At 39.1% G+C, this 24107-nt stretch overlaps 1 protein-coding gene across 1 annotated transcript in view; it reads right to left on the bottom strand.

Moving 5' to 3' along the window:
- The window catches only part of MARCHF10 (membrane associated ring-CH-type finger 10), a 69833-nt gene that overhangs the window by 27486 nt on the left and 18240 nt on the right, over positions 1–24107 (bottom strand). Inside the window, exons 4-5 of the mRNA XM_032805482.2 lie at positions 10853–10988; positions 3729–3878 (exon numbers count right to left, since the gene is read on the bottom strand). Coding sequence (XP_032661373.1) covers positions 3729–3878; positions 10853–10988 — 286 coding nt within the window. The remainder of the gene's footprint in view (positions 1–3728; positions 3879–10852; positions 10989–24107) is intronic.

Here is a 24107-nt window from a genome sequence, read left to right as displayed (position 1 = left end):
CAGAGGTCTGTCACTGATCAACTTTTGGCTGAGTTTAAGAAATGAGTACCCCTTGCTGGCAGAAAAAGCGGCTATAGTTTTGCTAATGTTTTCAACAACATACTTATGCGAGAAAGTATTTTCCTTGTATGCACAGCTGAAAACCAAATACAGAAGCAGACTCAATGCTGAACCAGACCTGAGACTTTATCCTTCTCCAGTATCATAGGGGTAGCTGTGTTAGTCTGGATCTGTAAAAGCAGCAGAGTTTTGGAACATCTGACGAAGTGGTTATTCACCCACGAAAGCTCATGCTCCAAAATGTCTGTTAGTCTATAAGGTGCCACAGGATATCCTTCTCCAGTGGTTCCGGACTTCCAAGAGCTATGCAGATCAAAGCAAGTGCATCACAGAATCATAAAATATTATGGTTGGAAGGGACCTGAGGAGGTCATCTAGTCCAATCCCCTACTCAAAGCAGGACTACCACCAACTAAATCATCCCAGCCAGGGCTTTGTCAAGCCGGGCCTTAAAGACCTCTAAGGATGGAGATTCCACCATCTCCCTAGGTAACCCATTCCAGTGCTTCATCACCCTCCATCCATCACATTCAGGAGATTTAAACTTCAAGATTCCTTATGAGAAATGGAAAGGGAGGTGGATATTTTTTGGTGTTTCTAAAATTAAATAGGCTGCTAGTGTTATTTTTAAAATTATTATGAAGAACAAGTTTAAGCTTTGTTGTAGTTGTGTGCGTTGTTTGCCTGGACTGCTCAAGACACGAATGCTTGTGGAAGGAATTCTTTATTTGAGTTGGCGTCTTAAATATTTTCATGCTGTTTCACATCTGGTACCCCTTAATGAAACAAGTAGGAGGCTTAATTGAAGTGATATGAGCTACAAAAGTGAAATTTTGGAAGAGTGTTGCTGTTTTCATAATGCAATAAAATTAATAATGTAATAATAAATAGTGTGTAATAGGCATATCATAAAAAAACCAAATTATTTCCAAGATCACTGCTGCTACAATTTATGCTCAGGTAAGGGAGAAAATCCTTGGAATATTCATTTTTTGGAGGGGGTTCACGAGATTTGATATTTTCACAAGAGGGGTTTGCGCGTTGTTAAAGTTTGGGAACCACTGATCTAAGAGAAAAAAGTTCAGGATTGATGGCAGTTTCTTAGAGACAAGACTGAAGGCACAACAGCAAACTATCCTGATGAGAAGGAAAGATAGAAAGACTAGGAAGAGCCCAATATTGCTCCAGCAGTAGCTCTTTGATGACCTGAAAATCAAAAAGGAATCCTGCAAAAAGTGAGTACATGGAATAACTGCCAAGAATAGTACATGCATGTAGGAACAAACTCAGAAAAGGTTAAGGCACAAAATGAGTTACACCTAGCAGGGGACATAAAAGGCAATAAGAAGAGGCTCTTTAAATATGAAGAGCAAGAGAAAGGCGAAGGAAAGTGTAGGTCCTCTACTCAGTGGACAAAGAGAGCTAATAACTGATGACAACAAAAAGGCTGAGGCGCATAAGGCCTATTTTGCTTCAATCAATTAAAAAGGTTAATGGTGACCAAATACTTAACAGAATTAATGTTAACAACAAGGGGGCTGTATACAAGCCAAAACAGGGAAAAAACAGGTTAAAGAATATTTAGATGTACTCAAGTTGGCAGGGCCTGATGAAACTCACCCTAGGGACTTAAGAAACTAGCTGGAGCAATCTCAGAACCATCAGCAATTATCTTTGAGAACTCCTGGAGGTCGAGTGAGTTCCCGAAAGGCTGGAGAAGGCCAAACATAGTACCTATCTTTAAAAAGGGGAACAAAGAGGACCTGGGAAATTATAGACCACTCAGTCTAACTTTGATACCTGGAAAGATACTGGAACAAATTATTAAATAATCAGGTTGTGAGCACCCTGAGGATAATAGGATTACACGTAATAGCCAGCATAGATTTGTTAATAACTAATGATGCCAAACTAACCTAATTTCCTCCTTTGACAGAGTTATTGGCCTAGTGCATGAGGGGAGAGGGGCCACAAGGAAGCTGTAGACAGGATATAACGTGATTTTTAGTAAGGCTTTTGACACAATCCCACAGGACATTGTCATAAGCAATGAAGACAAATGTGGTCTAAATGGAAATACTATAAGGTGGGGTACACAACTGGCTGAAGGACAGTACTCAGACTAGTTATCAATGTTTTGCTGTCAATCTTGGGGGATGTGTCGAGTGAGGTCCCACAGGTCTGATACTAGTAATTTTTTTCATTAATGACTTGGATAAGGGAGGGTATGCTTATAAAATTTGCAGATGATCTCAAGTTGGGAGGGGTTGCCAGCACTTTGGAGGACAAGATTAAAATTCAAAACTTTGACAAATTGGAGTATTGGAGGTTATAGGTAATATGTATCAACAATGTGGTGCATGTGCAAAAAAGGTGAATATTATTCTAGAGTGTATTAACAGGAGAGTTGTATGTAAGATACAGGGGGTAATTGTATCGCTCATGATGTGCGCAAACTGGATAGAGTTCAGAGGAAAGCAACAAAAATGACAAATTTAGAAAACCTGACATACAAGAAAAGGTTATAAAAATTGGACATATTTAGTCTTGAGAAAAGAAGACTGAGGGAGCACCTGACAACAGTCCTCAAATATGTAAAAGGCTATCATAAAGAGGACAGTGATCAATTATTCATGTCCACTGAAGGCAGGATAAGAGGTAATGGGTTTAAGATATACCAAGGGATTAGATTAGATATTAGGAAAAGGGTAGTTAAACTCTGGAACAGGCATCCAAGGGAGGTTGTGGAATTCCCATCACTGGAGGTCTTATATAACATGTTGACCAAACACCTCATAGACTCATAGGTCAGAAGGGACCAATATGATCAACTAGTCTGACCTCCTGCACAAAGCAGGCCACAGAACCCTACCCATCCACTTCTATAACAAACCCCTAACCTATGTCCGAGTTACTGAAGTCTTCAAATTGTGGTTTGAAGACCTCAAGCTGCAGAGAATCCACCAGCAAGTGGGAATAGTCTAGGTACACTTGCTCCTGCCTTAGTGCAGGTCCCTTTTTAACCCTACGATTGTGTGACCCTGTCTGCTGCTTTACTGCAACAGAATATCCAGACAATGGCAACCTATTTGGCCAGTTCCAAGGCATGAAGTTGTGTATAGCCATGTGTTAGATTAGAATTTCAGAGATATTTATCTTATATAAAAGTTATCAAAGACTGAAGAATAAAATGCAGCAACATGTGATGCTTATTTTATTCAGTATATTTGTTATTTTAAGAATTTTTAATGGCTTCTTCAATCAATTGGATCAGCCATTTAATGTAGATAAATAAGCTGCACAGAATTTAGAGGATGGATACATTTTCTAAAGCTATACATTTATTAAGACTACTTATTTATTTAGTGAATTGCTTCTGACTCCTCTACACTCATAGACACAGACACTCCCTCTCTCTCATTTTATATAAGGAGAAAGATGACAATATGAGAATATCAGTTAATTAAGGCTTTGTTCTCATTTACACTAAGCCTATATTGGTAGTGTAAATGGACCTTAAAGTGAAAGTAAATGACAGTTGAAGGCCTCTCTATGATACTGGAGTGGGGACACCGTGGTCTAAATAAGAAACAGATCTGAAAGAGTTCAGCAGCCTAGAAATAAACAGTTCTACAGACCAAATGAGTTGTAAAGGAGATTTTTCTCACCAGATGCGCTGGTAACTTGTGCCTTTGCCTGCAGCAACGAGGCCCGTCTGTCTTTGTCTTCCAATTTTCTCATATTCTGTGTGTCTGGGCTTCCCAACAATCCTCCCTGGTTCATTCTCTTTCTCCTTAATAATGACTGCTTCTGGGCAGCTGTTAAGTATAAAACCTTTCAGTAATTTTATTATATTTTCAGGGAAAGAGCTTCCATTAAAATATTTGTTCTTAAAATACCTAGAAGATACATCCCTCCAAGGTTTTCCTCTGCAGAACAAGAGACTACATCAGCACTGATTTCTCTTTTGGCAAATCTTTGTCATTTATACTCAAAATAGAAAGAAAAATTTGTATTTCAAAGAAAAAATGCCAGACACTTTATTCCTGCAAAATGTATATAATGTTAGCTTTTTTTTTGTTAAAAAAGATATACAGAGTCATATTCAGTGAACAGAGATTTGGGGGGTTATCCAAACTCACATTTAGCTTCGCAATATCGAAATACCAATCTCTCTTCATTAAGAGCCATAAAGAAACATTTGAATTTTTTCAAACAACTCTATTTTGAAATTTAAAACTTTTTTCAAGGAAAATAACTTTTATGAACAGCTCTAATTAAATGAATATGTTCAAAGCAATGGGAATTTCCATAAACCTCTGAAAGTTGAAGCAAAGACTTGTCTTCTTCAGTAACAAATCATAGCTGAAGTTCTATTAGGAGGCTTGGTGGCTGGTCTCACTTCATTACATACTGACGAACTATCTAGTTTGGTGGTCAACCTCCATATCCATAGAGGTAACTATTAGTTTCCAAAGACAAACTAAGGATTCACCTAGCATAGAAATTAAGGTTCAGATTTTCAAGATCTGTCAGTTCTTCAACAGCTCAACATGCACAATGGGATCCAGATTGTCCAAGCTCAGCTGCCATTTATGCACCTAAACAAGGACCATATTCTCAAAAGAGCTTATTGCCCAATGCACACCTAATGTGCTGAACTCTTTCAAAAATCTACCCACTTACAGATGGAGACATGAGCTCAACTCTTCTGAAAATCCAGCTGATTGTGCGTACTGACCTCTCTGAAAATCTGGCCCTAAATGAGCCTCCTGCCCATGGAGAATGTTAACAGGATTTGCCAGGAAAGTGTTAGGAAATTTGAATTATTATTCTTTATCTCTGATAAAGAGGCCTCCAGTTTAAAATTAGCTAGATCCTAAACAGATTGAGCTGTCGCTATTTTTAATTATTTATAAATTTCGTAAAGTTGAATTTACCCTCATCTGAAAGATAAAGGCCAAAGATAAGCATCTCTGGTCTAAAGTGTCATGTATGGAGATGGACCTGAAACAAAAAAAAATTCTTCATTTGAACACATCCAAACTTTAGAGAGCATTCACAATCCCAGTCCAGATAATGACTTCAGCGCTGTGCCAAAAAGGTAATGTGGCCAGGCAGAGGAGAGGGGTAAGGAAAAGCTGTTCCATTCAGCATTTTCCCTGTACAAACCAGTGGATATGAACAATACATTAATTAATGCCAAGACTAACATTACCTCCTCCCACATGCTCCATGACCCTTTTCAGAGAGTCAAAAATGCAGCTGCCAGAGGAGTTGAGCCGCATCAAGAGATGGGGAGCAGGATACATATCCAGAGTCTGAAGGATCAGGCCCTATCCTATGGATCTTTGGCCTCTAAGTATTTGGCAGACTATATTCCTGCTCTTTATACAAATCTTATATAGGTAAGGGAATGACAGGTTGCATCTTCATGGATGCAGGAGCTGTAGCTCTCTTCAGGCAAGTGCTCCCCTTCTGTGTATTTCTATGCAGGAGGGGAGGACATGTCTCCAAAGTAAACAAAAAAAAATCTGTATTTTCAGTTCATAAGGCACTCCTAGGAATCCTCGCATTGGTAGTTCACTAAGCAACTTGTTTCCAGCTGTGAGTAGGATAGGACTCTGCTTTTCACTTGGCCTTGGAAAGAAGAGGAATTAAATGTTCTATCAAATTTTCAGCGAGTGTCAGGATGCTGGTTGGCTGAGATAGGCACCAAGAAGGCAGAGCTGATTCACTTTGGGCTGTCATCAAGAGGTGATATTGAGCCACTAATATAAAAGGACAGTTCTAGGGGAAGGAAGACTTTTGGTTCAGACAATAAACAAATATATAGGAACCCTCTGCCCCTTTTACTAAATGCTACTTTTCCCAGTAGCTGCAGTGCCAGAAAGTGCAAAGGTTAGATCCAAAAGATAATTAACAGATATCATCTATTTCTCTTCAGTTGGAAAAACAGAAATGACTGATATTGCCTCAGTGTAATAGGCAGTTCCTGATGTATACCTAAAATTAAAGGGCTCAGACTGTCCACCTTCCTGAGTATGTTGGAGATGTTTATGGTTTTGTATATGCGGAGGAACTCTTAATTAAGGCTTAATTATGTACCACATATATCTTTTTATTTTGGAACACAAGAGGTGGGATTTTCAGTGTTAGGAACTTTAATGTCTAATAAGTAAGTGACAGAGTAATGCAAACATTTTATTGAGCTTCTTAAGTTGCCCCAGTTCTAATGCGACGCTGAATTAATTTTCATTGTGTACTTTGGGGAAGGCCTGCTGCTTGTGACAACCCTCCTGGGCACTCTGCAATAGAATTCTCTGTATGTTCACATTCACACACAAAAGTGTATGTTAAAATAATACGTAAAGAGCCTCTTGTATTCTGGTTTCTCTAGTTACTGTGTTATGAAACACAGCAGATAAGGAATTACGAAATCTGATGAATTTCACTGAGTGCAAAAAAGCAAACAGGCAGCTTGAAATCACTGCATACTGCTGTCACAGTATCCTCCTGAGCACCATGCTGTTAGTAGCACAGAGGAAAAGGGAAAGGAGGTTCCAGGTGCTCATAGTAGCCATATAGGATGGGGTAGACTACACATCTGTAACAAAAATTCACTGTAAAACGAGCCCATTATAAACACACTCATCTTCACTGCAGCTGTTAGCTTGAGTTAGTAAACTCTAGTAACAATAGGTGAGCTACCCAAGGCCAAGTGAGAGTGAAGATACAGTGAAACAGCAGTGCGGCCGCAGCAGCACCTGTGGTGGTTCAGGCTAGAGACCTAAGCACATACCTCTACATAAAATGTTAGTTTGAGCACAGCTAGAACATGTATGACTACCAGCTCTGGAAATCGCATCTCCCAGCTGCTATGTAGACATACCCAAAGTGTGTGAACAGGAGCTGAGTTAGGAGTAAAACTCAAGTTATAGTTTGACCTAACAATGCAGCGAAGGCAAGCATTTAAAAATGATTTAAAACATGACCTATAGCCACAACCAGTCCTGGAAACAGAGCTGTCCATGAGAAACTGTCAAGTGATAGACAGCGTACAATAAACTCTAATATTAGTGCCATGTGAATGTGAGGATCTTTGGTGCATAGCCCTACTTGACTCATTACACAGGCAGAGGTACACAGGTGTAGCGGTAGCCAAGAATCCTGTGGCACCTTATAGTCTAACAGATGTATTGGAGCATGAGCGTTCGTGGGTGAATACCCACTTTGTCGGATGCTTGGCGTAGAGGTTACACTGTTGACTTATATTTAGTTTATGATCCACTATGACCCCCAGATCCCTTTCTGCAGTACTCCTTCCTAGGCAGTCATTTCCCATTTAGTATGTGTGTAATTGATTGTTCCTTCCTAAATGGAGTACTTTGCATTTGTACTTATTAAATTTCATCCTGTTTACTTCAGACCATTTCTCCAGTTTGTCCAGATCATTTTGAATGTTAATCCTAGCCCCCAAAGCACTTGCAGCCCCTCCAAGCCTGGTATTGGCCGCAAACTTTATAAGTGTATCTCTCTACCATTTTCTAAATCACTGATGAAGATATTGAACAGAACCAGACCCAGAACTGATCCCTGCATGTACCCCACTTGTTACGCCCTTCCAGCATGACTGTGAACCACTAGTAGCTCCATCTAGGCTGCATTTCCCTAGTTTGTTTATGAGAAGGTCACATGAGATAATATCAAAAGCTTTACTAAAGTCAAGATACACCATGTCTACTGCTTCCCCCACATTCACAAGGTTTGTTACCCTGTCAAAGAAAGCTGTCCAGTTGGTTTGACATGATTTGTTCCTGACAAATCCATGCTGACTGTTACTTATCACTCTATTATCTTCTAGATCAGTAGTTTTCAAACTTCTTTTTCTGGCAACCCAGTTGAAGAAAACTGTTGATCACCGTGACCCAACGGAGCTATGGATGAGGGGTTTGAGGTGTAGAAGGGACTCAGGACTGGGGCAAAGGATTGAGGTGTGGGGGTGAGGGCTGCAGGGTGGGGGTGGAAATGAGGGGTTCAGGGTGTGAGAGGGGGCTCTGGGCTGGGGCACTGCATGTCTAACATAGTGAATGCCAATCACCACCAACCTTCTTGGTGAAAACCAAAACAAAGTCATTAAGCACCTCTGCCATTTCCCCATTTTCTGTTATTGTGCACGGGCATGCACGCACACACACTGAGTAATGGGCCTACCCTGTCCTTGCACCATTTTCCCAGGTACTTAGTTTTTCTTACACCTTTTTGGTCTGATATATATACTTATTAGAATAAGGCCCTGATATAAATGAGTATCTCATCTTTAACTTCAGTGAACCATCTCGAGAAAGCATCCAAATCTACACGCAGGACTGGATTCTCATATACATTAAGGCTCCTTTATGCTACTTGGTCAGTGTAAATGGGCCTTAAAGTGGAAGTAAAGTATAGTGCCATCTATTTCAATGTCCCTTTACGTTGCCAAATGTAGCAATGAGACATTAGTGTAATTAAGAACCTGGCCCACAGAGACCTCTTTGGGTCAGAGACCGCTTTAGTCTGACTAGTTCTGACTGAGAACATAGGGTGTTCATCGAGTATCTGACGACCAGATCAGTTCTCCACTTCAAACCAAAGCATTTACTATGTCACTGAAAATTGCTAGCTCCTGGGTAGTGAAAGTGCTATTTCCAAAGTTCTAGTTACAGAAACAAAGAAAATAAAGAGCTGGTGCTCTATAATTGCTCCCAGACACAGCACATTGCTCATGTTCACAAAGGACATGGAACTGTACTAGTTACTAGCTTGGGAGAAGGATGATCCAGTAATTAGGGCGCTAGCCTGGGACTCAGGAGAGCTGGGTACAATTTTCTGCTCTACCACAAATTTACTTTGTGACCACAGGCAAACCACTCTGTCTCTCTGTGCCTCAGTCTCCCATCAGTAAAATAGGAATAATTAATATCTTACAGGAGTGCTGGGAGGATAAATACATTAAAAAAGATTCAGGATATAATATGGTAAACATTCAATTTTCCCTTCTTATATGCTCAGGAATCCACATTTTGAAATGAAAAGATATGTCTAATCCTGCAACTCATTCTACATGGCAGAACCCTGTACTCCCCTGTTGCTTTCAGCAAAGCTCTGCATGGACATAGGTTTCAACCCATGCAGAGTCAGTTGCAAGATTAGGACCTTCATTTGTTTTGATTACACTTTTCCCGCAAAATGCCCAAGTCCCAAATTCTGCTCTAAATTCCATTATAAATCTGAAATTACTCTGATGGCAGCAGAAGTAATACAGATTCATAGCAGGGTAAATGAAAGCATATCTAGGCCCTCATTACCTGCAAAAAATTCATTTTGATAAATGAAATTGTTTTTAATTAGTGGGATGCCAAAATGCAATAAGAGAGAAATTTTAATTTTAAACTAGATTTAAAACGATCAGCTTGATTCTTCCCCTCTTCCATCTCAAATTTAGTAATAAATCAATAAATAAATAAACTAATTTATGTACCATTTCAGCCCAAAGTATCTGCATATTTATCTCAAATATTTGGTAGTGATTTATAATGTAAACACTGAGGGGTCTTTAACTTTGGCCACATGGATAGTCCTGATGTAATTAATCCTTTCATGAACATACTGAAATAGCCTTCTGTCTTTGCAGGAGCTTTACATAATGAGATGGACATACATGGACAGTAAGAAATCATTCCCACACAACTGTTGTCTCTGAGTCTTTGGGGGCCTGTTTTGTTTTGTTTGTCTCTGGAGATGTAGCCATGTTTTCACAATCTCCCTGTATCAAAGGAAAGCTACCTTCTATTATATTTAGTGGATAACTTTTATAGCATAAATATTTAAAGCATTTTTCACAAGTGGAATATACCATTTTAAAAGATAATTGGATGGCATGCATACTAACTGACTTCTTCAAAGCAACAGGCTGATTAGCTAATCCTGGCTAAACGTATACCATTTTCTGAGAACTTATTCATGCACTTTTTGGTATTAACAGCAGCTATTTAGAATTATGAAGCCTTTTTTTTTTAAATTAACTTAATTTATGATAGGAAAGTTGCCCTTAATTCTGATCATTTGTTTATGTTTTAAACACCAATCCCACATTTTCAGTTGCTATTTTAACACTATCAGCCATGGGTTCCAAATATTAGATGGATGCTGCTCCCACTAGAGTCCTATTGAAGTCAATCAAAACTCTCCCAGGGCCCCGAAGAAGCCAGGTGATTGTAAGACTTCCCCAGTGTGAACACGAGATCAAAGGCCAAATAAGCGAGACTGCAGAACATACAGACATGCCCTGCCGTGCCTTTTATTGCTATTGCAAAATGAATCTCCGTTGTTCTAAAAGGGAACGAAATGAGTTAAAAATGGTTTAGTGGGTTTCAGTTAATTCAGTGAAACTGTTTGTTTGCCATATCGGCCTGATTCTCACTGGCAGTTAAGTCGCTTTACACTACCCTGGTGTTGTAAAGTGGTCGTAAAGCATGTGTAAATTTCATCAGTCCTCATTTTAAGGTCACTGTACCCTGCCAGACTGTGTAAAGTGACTTAACTGTAAATAGAACAGGAGTACTAGTACCCCTGTTCTTTTTGCGGATACAGACTAACCCAGCTGCTATTCTGTTAATGGGAAATGAGAATCAGGCCCGTGAGCGTGCACGGCAGTACCATAATGACTCTGAATCCACCAGGCATCTTCTACGTACTTGATAATTCCTAATACCGTGGTAACTAGTTCCATTTTACGCACCCTTTAGCTCACCTGGAGTTACTTTGCTGGAGCTCATGGGAGGTTTTAGCTTTTGCTTGCTTGATATTTTTTCTATAGCGGGAAATTTTGAGTCAGATCTGTTTGCAGAAGACTTGATGGCAGACCCAGAACCCTCATCTGCAGAGGTCTAGAAAAGCAAAAAGAAGATTAGTGACTGAACAACTAACTTCTACTCTCTGGGTGAGAAGTTTTGTGCTCAAAGATAAACAATATACCAGCAAAATTTCTAGTACCAGGCAGGAACAAAAGGAATACACCATCCATTTTTAGGAAGATTCTTCCCGTATCTATTTATATTCACAGCTCCACAAAGCTGGGAGAACAGAAATCTAAGAGCAATACAAAGTACAGGCAAGTCTCATCTTACGCACATTTAACATGCGCAAATTCAGCTTTGCGCAGTCAGCAAAAAATAAGAGAAAAATAATAATTTAAATACTATACCTGTAGTGCAGGCGATTCTGCCTGCCATTACACTCAATGTAATTTTGACTATATGCGATTTTCGCTTTACACACTGACAGCGGAACAGAACCCCAGAGTAAGATGAGACTTGCCTGTATATATCAAAATAGGTATTTCTAGAGAATTCAATATCTATGCTTGGATTAAAATTAAAACTCTCTCTCAAATGGGCTGGAACCTTCACTGTGCAAATAAGCATCTTCAGACATTAAAAATCAAATTCTGCTTTTGCTTACACCCACATAATTCTGCAGTAACTCAAACTGAAGTCAATGGAGTTACAGCAATAGAACTGAGAGCAGAATTTGGCCCTAAATCTATAATCAGAAAGCAAGACAACGATCCTAACAGATGTGTGAGTGAATGTCTCCCATTAATTTTACTAGAGCGGTTAACTGTCAGGTCTAGTTTAAACTTATGATCATTTACATGGTAATACCATAAAGAGATAACAATGCAATCACCCAAGGTAAACTGCTGCTATTCAATTCCAAAACACTGTATGTTCCTACTCCACAAGACAATTATGCCCTACAAGAAAGGCATGATCTTTGGTGGCTATGGTGTCATAATTTTCCAGTGCTACACACATCCATTTACTATTAATACTAGGGTATGAATGTAGATCATCTAGATTTCTATGTAAATTGCTTAGGAGAGATTAAGTATAAAAATAGGTGTTTTGTGCTCCTAAATTCTCATTTGTGTACCCAAATATTAAGTGCCCAAATTGGCACACTGGGCTTTCCCATTAGCATTGTGTCCCAACAATTCCTTACACTGAGGGGAAAGCTTGCTCAAACTTCTTGAAAAATATGCTCTGCAGGTTTCTATTAATCCTGTTCCTAGCTCTTGCTGATGGCAGTCCCTATTTGATTCCCACTTGCTCTGGTATCAAGTAAAGATGTTAGGTAGCTTGGAATTACTGGTTACATGATAGCCATGGAACCAAACAGCAAGGTTTTTTTGTTTTTTTGTTTGTTTGGTAGTGTTTAAATATAATAATCTTGAGGTATATCTGATAACCTAATGGTAATCATAAGCAACTGCATTGTCACTCCAGGCACTGAAAGGGTGGGGAGAGTTCTTCCCCCATCCCTTTCCAGAGATGTGAAGCACAATGACTTGGATGGGGTGTGAAAAATTTGGGCCTTCATTTATACATGCAGAGAAATATGTACACTGGAAGGACTGTACGCCAGAAAATTATGCATATACATCATCTCTCTATCAAATGATTGTACAGAAAGGGTCATTACAGAGATCTGTTTGAACCTCCTAAATAAATGCTAACAAGAAAGACAGATGTAAAAAAAAAAAAGACTTCACTTTTCCATGCAGGGGCAAAAACACCTAATTTTTCTAAATAAAAGAGCAGATTATTAGTAGAGGTTTTTGTTAATAATTATAGAGAAACAGCTCAGGAAATAATGTGGTAGAGTCAAGAGTGATAAATATTAGATATTCACAGACCACTAGATATTCATTAGTTTTATTGTTAATTCTTCCTGAAGTACATTTTTTTCCTAAGGTTTCTTTCTATACTGCTTCTGCCAAGCACACTCCATCCTGATTATAATTCTTTCAGTTTTCTGCGATACACTGTATATTTTAATGAAGATTATTTCATTAAATTGTATCACAGCTACACATTCAAGATGCTGCACTGTTTGTAAGTATTACAGAAATAAGTCAATAGGAAGCAGAACATATTTTCTCATCCAAATCAGTGAACAGTTTTTGGTATTCAGGTAATAATTTCTGATATAACATCTTGAAAACTTCACTTGATTAAGATACTACTTCAATAAAAAAAATAGTAAGATAGTTTTATTATGAAGTTGGGACCAAAGATTTGGGATTCTTGGAGAAACTACTACATGTTTTCTGATTCCACCAAATTTTCATCTTGGTATCTCTCTTCTGTTTATTGGATCAGGCCAGTTTTATTAATAAAGATTTTAATGTCCATCATTATTTGTATTTTCCACTTCATCCTCACAAAAATCAGATTTCAAGAAGAGTTGTTTACATTCAATCTACTGATTGCATTTGTTGGCAGATAGTGGATTACTTTGAGCTCTATGGATGAAACGTGCTTTATAACAAATTAGTAGCAGTGTTATTAACTTATGTGCTGTGGTTCCAAATTATACTAAGTAGGATAATGTCATTATCTCCATTTTACAAATGAGGAAAAGTGAACCAGAGAGTTGAAGTGACTTGCCCAAAGTAACCCAGCAGACCAGTGGCAGAGCTAGGAATAGAACCCTGGGATGAAACCCTGGCCCCACTGAAGTCAATGGGGGTTTTGACTCTGAGTCCACTGGACCACTATGTCCAACCCCTATTTTCTTTATTTTTAGAGAGTCTGATCTGAATTTTATAATTTTACTTTATTAAAGGGTTTTTTAAAATTAGTTGCCATTAATAAGTGAGTGTGAATGGTTACACGTGCTGGTATGACCCTCTCTGCCTATTGTCCATACAAATGACTTTTCTCACGTTAGTAAAAGAAAATGTGATATACTTCTGGAGAGTTACAAATCTAGCCCTTGGAAGCCGCCCTTGAAATAATGAAGAGCTGTTTTCAAATGGCAATGTTTTACCCTTAGTTAGGCCTAAATCGTAGGACGCCCTCTGCCACTCCACTGTCGTGAGAGTGGGTCTGAAATAGTGGGGCTGTAGAGGGCTCCCTGCATTGATACAGGGCTAGTGACCCTCAGTCCCTGCAGGCACAAGGGTGGCTGCACATCAATACTCTTTTATTTTTTCTTTTTTTGGTCAATTTCAGTGTCAGCTGAAATCAACATTTACTGACATCCGTCACCTTAAATCAAATCCTGACAAGCCTATGTATAATGTAGGCCACTGCCTGGGTAGTCTGCCCCTTAAGGGCAGTAATCTCTACTGCTTAGTCCGCCCAGTATAATTTGAAAGAGTTGCACATTCCAATTACAGATATAATCTAGGAGATGCTGGGAGCAAGCAGAGTTTGGGAGGAAACACTGCAACTGTTTCTTTAAGGGCCTGGGACCAGAAGACTTACAGAGAGGTGAGGCAAAACTCCCCTATCTCCCAACCAATTGCGGATGAGCTGAGAGAAGAGGACCACCATAAATGCTGCTCCTCCTTCATCACAGGGTAGATGTCTGCAGACACTGAAAGGAGTAAGAAGACGCCTGCAGGGTTCTGAGTTAGCAGGGACCAGACCCCAGCAGAAGGCTCCCAGTCCTATGAATGTGAGGCCTAAGTGGGGCTAGCTGCCAGAGATAAATTGGAACCCAGCTCCAGGAGGAAAGCTGGAGTGCCTGCCATAAAGAGAGACTTAAAGACTGAGAAAGGGGAACAGAACATAGAAGGCAGGTTTCAGAGGAACCCAAAAGTACATTGTTTATTTGTGACTTTTTGTTATGGCCTCTTTTGAAGGAGGTTTTGTAATAAACAAGTCCTAAGAAGGGTGCTATTGAATCAAATGTCAAGAGTGCCTGAAGTGGAATTACTGGCTTCCTGAGAAGGGAAACTGAGACAGGGAGTATGTGCAGCTCTGTACTAACTCAGCAGAAGGTGCTACTGGGGAGGCATGCCCTTCGCCAGGGCCACAGACGTTCACACAGTGATTCCTGCATTGAGCCCGGTAAATGACAGTGTATCTTTTAGAAGGATTTCCAACCTGGATTTATAGACTTAGAGTGATGGAGCATTTACCATATTGTTAGCAAGCTGCTCCAGTGGTTAATTACCCTCACCATTAAACATTTGTACCTTATTTCACATTTGAATTATTTTAGCTTCTACTTCCTGCCACTGGATATTTTTGTGCCTTTATTTTTTATGTTAAAGAAGTCTTTAGTAACAGGTATGTGTGAGAAATTATAGGCTGCAGTGCTGAATCATGGTGTTGCGATACAAGCTTAAATGGGTCAGTGCCAGACTAAATGGGTCAGGGACACTCTCATTACCACTTCAAAAGTTATTTCTCTCCCTTGGTATCCTGATGTTAATTGAATTGTCTCATTAGACTGACCTCACTCTTGGTAAGGCAAGTCCCATCCTTTCATGCATTTATACCTGCTCCTGCATTTTCTGCTCCATGCATCTGATGAAGTGGGTTCTAGCCCATGAAAGCTTATGCCCAAATAAATTTGTTAGTCTATAAGGTGCCACAAGGACTTCTTACTGTTTTTGCTTATACACACTAACACGGCTACCACTCTGAAACTAAGTTCTCAGTCTGCCCCATCGCTTTTAGATTTAGGCATCCTAGGAAAATCTCACTGTTAAGTACTGCCTACTGATAAATATCTTTATGTGGGAGGCCATGTATGTTTTTGGGGAGGCTGCTTTCAAAATAGAAGAGCTGTTACAATGTAACGAGCATTACACTCTGGTCATAGAAGTTCAGTCCACACTATTTTAGCACAAGGTGCAAGTTTGGAACATTACAGGGAGGAAGAACTGGAATAAAAATTAGCTTTTATGCAGTTGTTTAAAAAATATTTATGCTCAGTAACTAGCTCTATCTGTAAACTTCAGCTAATGAATACAAATAATTGTTTTGCATGCATAGATTACAACATTAAAAAAGCCACAATATTCAGCTTTGAAGTCTTTGATTATTTTCTCACAAACATTGTAATTTCCTTTCTTTTACTTTGATGTTTTTGTATGTTTATACAAACTGAGACCATAAAGTGTATAAACTCTTCTAATCTCATTGTCTATTTTAACATACTTAGTTTCACTATTTTAACTCCGCTAGGCTTTCAGTCTGGAATGAAAAGCATAAACACAATTTTCAAAAGTCAAATACTAGGACACCAAAAAACAATCTGTCTCCTGGAGAGATTTATTTTAGTTTTAGTGCTCTGTTTAGGTGAAGGTTTTAAAATTTCGGCTGCAAATAAAACCAAATATAAAGGAAGCTGCTGTTTGTAAATAAAACCCTAAATCTCAGTTGATTCTTATATTCCAATACAAATTAGCCAATTATTCTCCTCAATAAGGAAAAACCCCTATTGCCTTCCCACTGTTTCATCAGATATGTAGATTATAAAGACAGAAATATGAAATATATGACTTCATGGAAACAATCATTACATATGGGAGACAGAAAAGGAGGCAAACATGAACAAGTAAGAGCATGAGCATAGTCAGCACTGGGGTCTGAAATACAAATGTATTAACTTTGATTCAGCTAGCAGGAGTTGGATATTATTATAAAGTTTGGGTAAAACCAAAGTATAAAACAGGCTTTTTTCATTTTCAAAGCCGCATAATAACTGCATTGACAAATACTGTATGTAAGAAGTTTAAAAAACTACATATACTGTAGAGAAGAAAAATCAGTAGACAGCTTTGTTCATTTGCATGATAGTGAATTAGTTCAGTACTAGAGAAAAACTCATTAAATACACATGAATTTTTCTCGTGGAACTGTGTATTAAATAATGAAAGCTACTGAATAATTACCAAAAAGTTCAACATCCCAAAAATAAAAAAAAGAACCCTGTAGTGTAAACTTCGATTTCAGATATTTACACAATGAACAGCTGCATCAATGTAACAGAAATATCCAATATAATAACTGAAATCTGCATCACCCAATCTTTTGTTGCCTCAAAAGATTCTGGTCTATTCAAATAAAAATACAAAGGTCTTATGGCTTATCTGAAATGAACCTTGGAACCTTGTGAGATTCACTCCATACCAGTTCTTACTCTCCCTTAAATTGTAAGTGAAAATGAGTTTGAGAGTCTATGCCCAGTTTCCATTTATTCAGATCATAAAACCACTGTGAAATGTGACTAGGCTGGCAGTCTCTGCTCAACAAATGGTAATGTCCTACTTGGATTGAGCAGTGCAGGGAAGCCTGCACAGAGTTAGGCCATACTAAGTCTGGTTCCCTCACTTTCACGATCATTAAGTTCACTCAATAGAATGTGACAGGTTTCAGAGGGGTAGCCGTGTTAGTCTATATCAGCAAAAACAATGAGGAGTCCTTGTGGCACCTTAGAGACTAACACATTTATTTGGGCATGAGCTTTCATGGGCTAGAACCCACTTCATCAGATGCATGGAGTGGAAAATACAGGAGCAGGTATAAATACATGAAAAGATGTGAGTTGCCTTACCAAGTGTGAGGACAGTCTAACCAGACAATTCAATTAACAGCAGGATACCAAGGGAAGAAAGAAAAGGAACAAAAGAAAGTAACAGAACGCCACTAGCCCCCAACTGAAACCTCTCCAGCGCATCATCAAGGATCTACAACCTATCCTGAAGGACGATCCCTCACTCTCACAGAGATTGGGGGACAAGCCAGTCCTTGCTTATAGACAGCCTCCCAACCTGAAGCAACTACTCACCAGAAATTACACAACAAAATCACCAACCCAGGCACCAAACCCTACAACAAACCCCAGCGCCAACTCTGTCCACGTATCTATTCAAGGAACACCATCATAGGATCTAACCACATTAGGCACACTATCAGGGGCTCGTTCACCTGCACATCTACCAGTGTGATATATGCCATGTGCCAGCAATGCCCCTCTACCATGTACATTGGCCAAACTGGACAGTCTCTACGCAAAAAGACACAAATCTGACATCAAGAATCGTAACATTCAAAAACCACTAGGAGAGCACTTCAGTATCCCTGGTCACTCAACAACAGACCTAAAAGTAGCAATTCTTCAACAAAAAACTTCAAAAACAGACTCCAACATGAAACTGCAGAATTGGAATTAATTTGCAAACTGGACACCATCAAATTAGACCTGAATAAATAATGGGAGTTGTTGGATCATTAAAAAACCTAAACTTAATTTCCCCAATACTAATTTCCTCCTACTGTTACTCACACCTTCTTGTCAACTGTCTGAAATGGGCCACTCTCATCACTACTTCAAAAGTTATTTTTCCTCCCTTGATATCCTGCTGTTAATTGAATTGTCTGGTTAGACTGTCCTCACACTTCATAAGGCAACTCACATCTTTTCATGTATTTATACCTGCTCCTGTATTTTCAACTTCATGCATCTGATGAAGTGGGTTGTAGCTCATGAAAGCTTATGCCCAAATAAATTTGTTAGTCTCTTAAGGTGCCACAAGGACCCACAATAGAGAGAATGTTGCTGAATCATGGTGTTTGCGATACAAGCTTAAATGGGTCAGTTGCCAGAATATAATGGGTCAGGGACATCTCATTACCACTTCAAAAAGTTATTTCTCTCCTTGGTATCCTGCTGTTAATTGATTGTCTCATTTGACTGACCTCACTCTTGTAAGGCAAGTCCATCTTTCATGCATCTTATACCTGCTCCTGCATTTTCTGCTCCCATGCCTGATGCAAGTGGGGTTCCTAGCCCATGAAAGCTTATGCCCAAATAAATTGTTTAGTCCTATAAGGTGCCACAAGGACTTCTTACTGTTTTTGCTTATTCACACTAACACCTACACTCTGAAACTAAGTTCTCAGTCTGCCCCGTCGCTTTTAGATTTAGGCATCTAGGAAAATCTCACTGTTTAAGTACTCTACTATAATCATTTTATGTGGGAGGCATGTAGATGTTTTTGGGGCGGCTGCTTCACACAATAGAAGAGCTGTTACAATGTAACGAGCATTACACCTGGTCATAGAAGTTCAGTCCACACTATTTTAGCAAGCAAGGTGAAGTTTTGGAAACATTACAGGAGGAAGAACTGGAATAAAAATTAGCTTTTATGGCAGTGTTTAAAAAATATTTATGCTCAGTAACTAGCTCTAATCTGTAAACTTCAGCTAATGAAATACAAATAATTGTTTTGCCTGCTAGATTACACATTAAATAAAGGCCAGACAATATTCAGCTTTGAAGTCTTTGATTATTTTCTCAACAAACATTGTAATTTCCTTTCTTTTACTTTGATGTTTGTATGTTATAGCAAACTGAGACAAAATGTATAAACTCTTCTAATCTATTGGTCTATCTTTTAACATACTTAGTTTCACTATTTTAACTCCGCTAGGCTTTCCAGTCTGGAATGAAAAGCATAAACACAATTTTCAACGTCAAATACTAAGGACACCAAAAAACAATCTGTCTCCTGGAGAGATTTTTTCCGTTTTAGTGCTCTGTTTTGGTGAAGGTTTTTAAATTTCGGTCTGCAAATAAAACCAAATTAAAGGAAGCTGCTGTTTGTAAATAAAACCCTAAAATCTCAGTTGATTTCTTATATTCCAAACAACTTAAGCCAATTATTCTCCTCAATAAGGAAAAACCCTATTGCCTTCCCACTGTTCAATCAATAATGTAGATTATAAGAAGACAGAATATGAAATATATGACTTCATGGAAACAAATCATTACATATGGGCGACAGAAAAGGGAAGGCAAACATGAAAGTAAGAGCATGAGCATAGTCAGACTGGGTCTGAAATACAAATGGGTATTAACTTTGATTCAGCTAGGCAGGAGTTGGATATTATTTATAAAGTTTGGGTAAAACCAAAGTATAAAACAGGCTTTTTTCATTTTCAAAGCCGCATAATAACTGCATGCAAATACTGTACCTGTAAGAAGTTTAAAAACTACTATACTGTAGAGAAGAAAAATCAGTAGACAGCTTTGTTCATCTCTGATGATACCGTTTAGCTCTAGTTGAAATCTTAAATACAACACTGATCTACGTCGACACTGGTATCTATATGAAAGCTACTGAATTAATTCAATGTTCAACTCCGACACAATAACAAAAAGAACCCTGTAGTGTAAACTTCGATTTCAGATATTTCACAAATGAGCTGCATCCATGTAAGAGAAATATCCAATATAATAACTGAAATTTCTGCATCACCCAATCTTTTTGTTTGCCTCAAAAGATTCTCGGTCTATTCAATAAAATACAAAGGTCTTATGGCTTATCTGAAATGAACACTATATGGAACTTGTGAGATCCATACAGTTTCTTACTCTCGCTTAAATTGTAAAGTGAAAATGAGTTTTGAGAGTCTAATGCCCATTTCCATTTTTCAGATCAAAAACCAACTGTGAAAATGTGACTAGGCTGCAGTCCTCTGCTCTAACAATGGTAATGTCTACTGGATTGAGCAGTGCAGGGCAGCCTGCACAAGTTAGGCCTTACTAAGTTGGTTCCCGCCATCATTTCACGATCATTAAGTTCACTCAATAGAAATGTGACAGGGTTTCAGAGGGGTAGCCGTGTTAGTCTATATCAGCAAAAACAATGAGGAGTCGCTTGTGGCAGCCTTAGAGACTAACACATTTATTTGGGCATGAGCTTTCCATGGGCTAGAACCCACTTCATCAGATGCATGGACGGTGGAAAATACAGGAGCAGGTATAAATACATGAAAAGATGTGAGTTGCCTTACCAGTGTGAGGCAGTCCTAACGCAGACAATTCAATCAGCAGGATACCAAGGGAAGAAAGAAAAGGAACAAAAGAAAGTAACAGCAACGCCACTAGCCCCAACTGAAACCTCTCACAGCGCATCATCAAGATCTACAAACCTATCCTGAAGGACGATCCCTCACTCTCACAGGAGTTGGGGACAAGCCAGTCTTGCTTTATAGAAAGCCTCCCAACCTGAAGACAACTACTCCACCAGAAATTACACAACAAAATCACCAACCCAGGCAAAACCGCGTACCCACAACCCCAGCGAACTTCTGGTCCACCGTATTATTCAGGAACACATCAAATAGGATCTAACCACATTAGTGCACAACTATGGCAGGGGCTCGTTCACATGCACATCTACCAGTGTGATATATGCCATGTGCCAGCCATGCCCTCTACCATGTACATTGCCAACCTGGACAGTCCTCTAGCAAAAATGACACAAATCTGACATCAGAATCGTAACATTCAAAACCACTAGGAGAGCACTTTCAAGTATCCCTGGTCATCAACAACAGACCTAAAAGTAGCATTCTTCAACAAAAATTCAAAAAACAGACTCCAGACATGAAACTGCAAGAATTGGAATGTAATTTGCAAACTGGACACCCTCAATTAGACTGAATAAACTAATGGAGTTGTTGATCATTAAAAAACCTAAACTTAATTTTCCCGCAATACTAATTTCCTCTACTGTTACTCACACCTTTCTGTCAAACATGTCTGAAATGGGCACTCTCATACTACTTCAAAGTTATTTTTTCGCTCCCTTGATATCTGCTGTTAATTGATTGTCTTGTTAGACTGTCTCAACTTTCATAAGGCAATCACATCTTTTCATGTAATTTTATACCTGCTCCGTATTTTCAACTTCAATGCATCTGATGAAGTGGGGTTGTCGCTCATGAATTGCTTTTATGCCCAAATAAATTTGTTAGTCTCTAAGGTGCCACAAGGAACTCCTTATCGTTTTTTAACTCAATACCAATGTTTCTCAGAGACCTGCAAGCACTGTTTAGTAAATTCTACAAAAATAAAAAGGGGGAAATTTGAACTATTTAACTAAAAGAAATGAGATTTTCTGAATAAAAACTGATTCTAACCAAAACAAGCTATTATCATTGACTCAACCATAGCTTTCATCAAGATTAGTGGCCCTTATGAGACTATTCTCACATTTTATTTGAGTTATTTTGACTTTCTTGCTTTTTTTCTTTGATAAATCTAGTGACTTGAGCCTAAATACATTTGTCTGTAGATGCAGCAATGCAGCTAGAACAAAAGAAATCAGTTGAATACCTTGTGTGCTCTTTCAATGGGGCTGAGGTATGAAACCTATTTCTAAGTCACACTACTCACATAAATGCTCAGTATTCAACCATAGGGAGACTACATGTGAGGAATAACAGAACATCAGTTAATTTTTCTAAAGTTTATAAAGACACTTTTGCAAGTATAATCTCAAAAGAACAGGAAGTACTTGTGGCACTTAGAGACTAACAACATTTAATTTGAGCATCAAGCTTTCGTGGCTATAGCCCATTCATCAGATGCAAATAAATGGAACTATAGTAAGAAATGTATATACATAGAAGAACATGACAAGGTGGAAGTAGCATACCACTATCACGAGGCTATTAATTAAAATGAGGTTATTATCAGAGAAGGAAAAAAACCTTTTGTAGTGATATCAGATGGCCCATTTTAAGACAGTTCGACAGAGGTGTGAGGATACTTAATGGGGAAATAGATAAATATGTGTAACGAACCCAGTCACTCCGCAGTCTCTATTCAAAGCCCAAGTGAATGGTATCTAGTTTGGCATATTAATTCAAACTCAGCAGTTTCTCGATGGAGTCTGTCCTTTGGAAGCTTCAAACGAGAAATGCTGAGCTATGATAATTGCATTTGTTAGTCTCTAGGTGCCACAAGTACCTGTTTCTTTTTGCAGACACAGACTAGCATGGCTGCTACTTTCTGAAACCTTTGTAAGTATTACCTAACTTTTACATGATAAATACCATATCAATAGTTAGCTTTCATGCAGGTGTTTTTCAGTGACCTTGTCTGTTTCACTGGTTAACTTGTTCCCGATCGATACTGAATATACCTATCAAGAACATTCACCCATCTGGGAATCATTCTGCAGCATAGTTAGTCTTGTCTCCAAAGTTCAAATTATAATTGATTCCCACCTGGAGAAGTCCCTCAAATTCAGGGAAAGGGTGTAGGGAGTATTAGCCAAGGCTCATACAACAGAAAAGCACAAAGTGGTAACTTTTCAAAGTTAACTCCAGGAGACAGAATTTTCTCAGGGTCAGTCCAATGACTGTGGAAGCAAAGCAGGAACTAAGAAACGACATAAATCTCACCCATTTCCACTACTAAGGGAAAGACATGCTGCTTTGACTCTCACCTTCTCCTGTATAACACATAGTAGCACGGACATTAAAAAGAAAAAACTAAAATCAAAACATTAACGCTGCACACAGAATTCTCCTCCTGGGGAGAGGATGAGGAAAAAGAATGAACACATGTGACCATAAATTTGGTCATTTTGCTCAATGCACTACTTGAAAGTGCTCATATAATACAGAGATAAAGGCAGTATAACAATCTCTGTAAGAATAGCTTGGTGAGTGAAACAGTGTGGATCAATCATCCCCGAAAAATGTATCCTAAACATAACATTGTTGTGATGGCGGCAAGGCCAGATGGCTTACAGTAAAGTAACTGAGAAACAGGTATGTAGCTCCAGGCAAACAAATCGCTAGACGCATGGAACCAATGGCAGTTGCTCAGGTTAATCAAGGCACCCCTGGAGCAATTAGATCTTTCTAGAAGGCAGTAGAGATAGCTACTTTAATTAAGAAACGCCTGCAGCCATCAGGCAGGCTAATCCGGGCACCTGGGTTTTAAAAAGAGCTCAACAACCCCGAATCAGCAGGGAGGAGCCCGGAGTGTGAGTGAGGAGCTGGGAGCAAGAGCAAGGAGCTGAGAGTGAGAGAGTGTACTGCTGGAGGATTTAGGAGACAAGCATTATCAGACATCAGGAGGAAGATCCTGTGGTGGAGGATAAAGAAGTGTTTGGAGGGGCCATGGGGAAGTAGCCCAGGGAGTTGTAGCTGTCATGCGCTGTTACAGGAGAGTACTAATAGAACAGCTGCAACCACAGGGCCCTGGGCTGGAACACTTGGAAGTCGAGGGCGGGCCTGGGTTCGCCCCCAAACCTCCAACTCCCTGATCAGACACAGGAGAATTGAGACGCAGACGTGGGAAGATCACTGAAGGTGAGCAAATCTGCCAAGAAGTCAGGACCCACCAAGGTAGAGGAGGAACTTTGGTCACATGTTACTATAGTATTTTGTCCACCA

This window comes from Chelonoidis abingdonii, chromosome 21 (genome assembly GCF_003597395.2).
Source record: "Chelonoidis abingdonii isolate Lonesome George chromosome 21, CheloAbing_2.0, whole genome shotgun sequence".
NCBI lineage: Eukaryota > Metazoa > Chordata > Testudines > Testudinidae > Chelonoidis > Chelonoidis abingdonii.
Note: the sequence above shows the minus strand (reverse complement) of the source record. Positions and strands in the feature narration are given on the sequence as shown.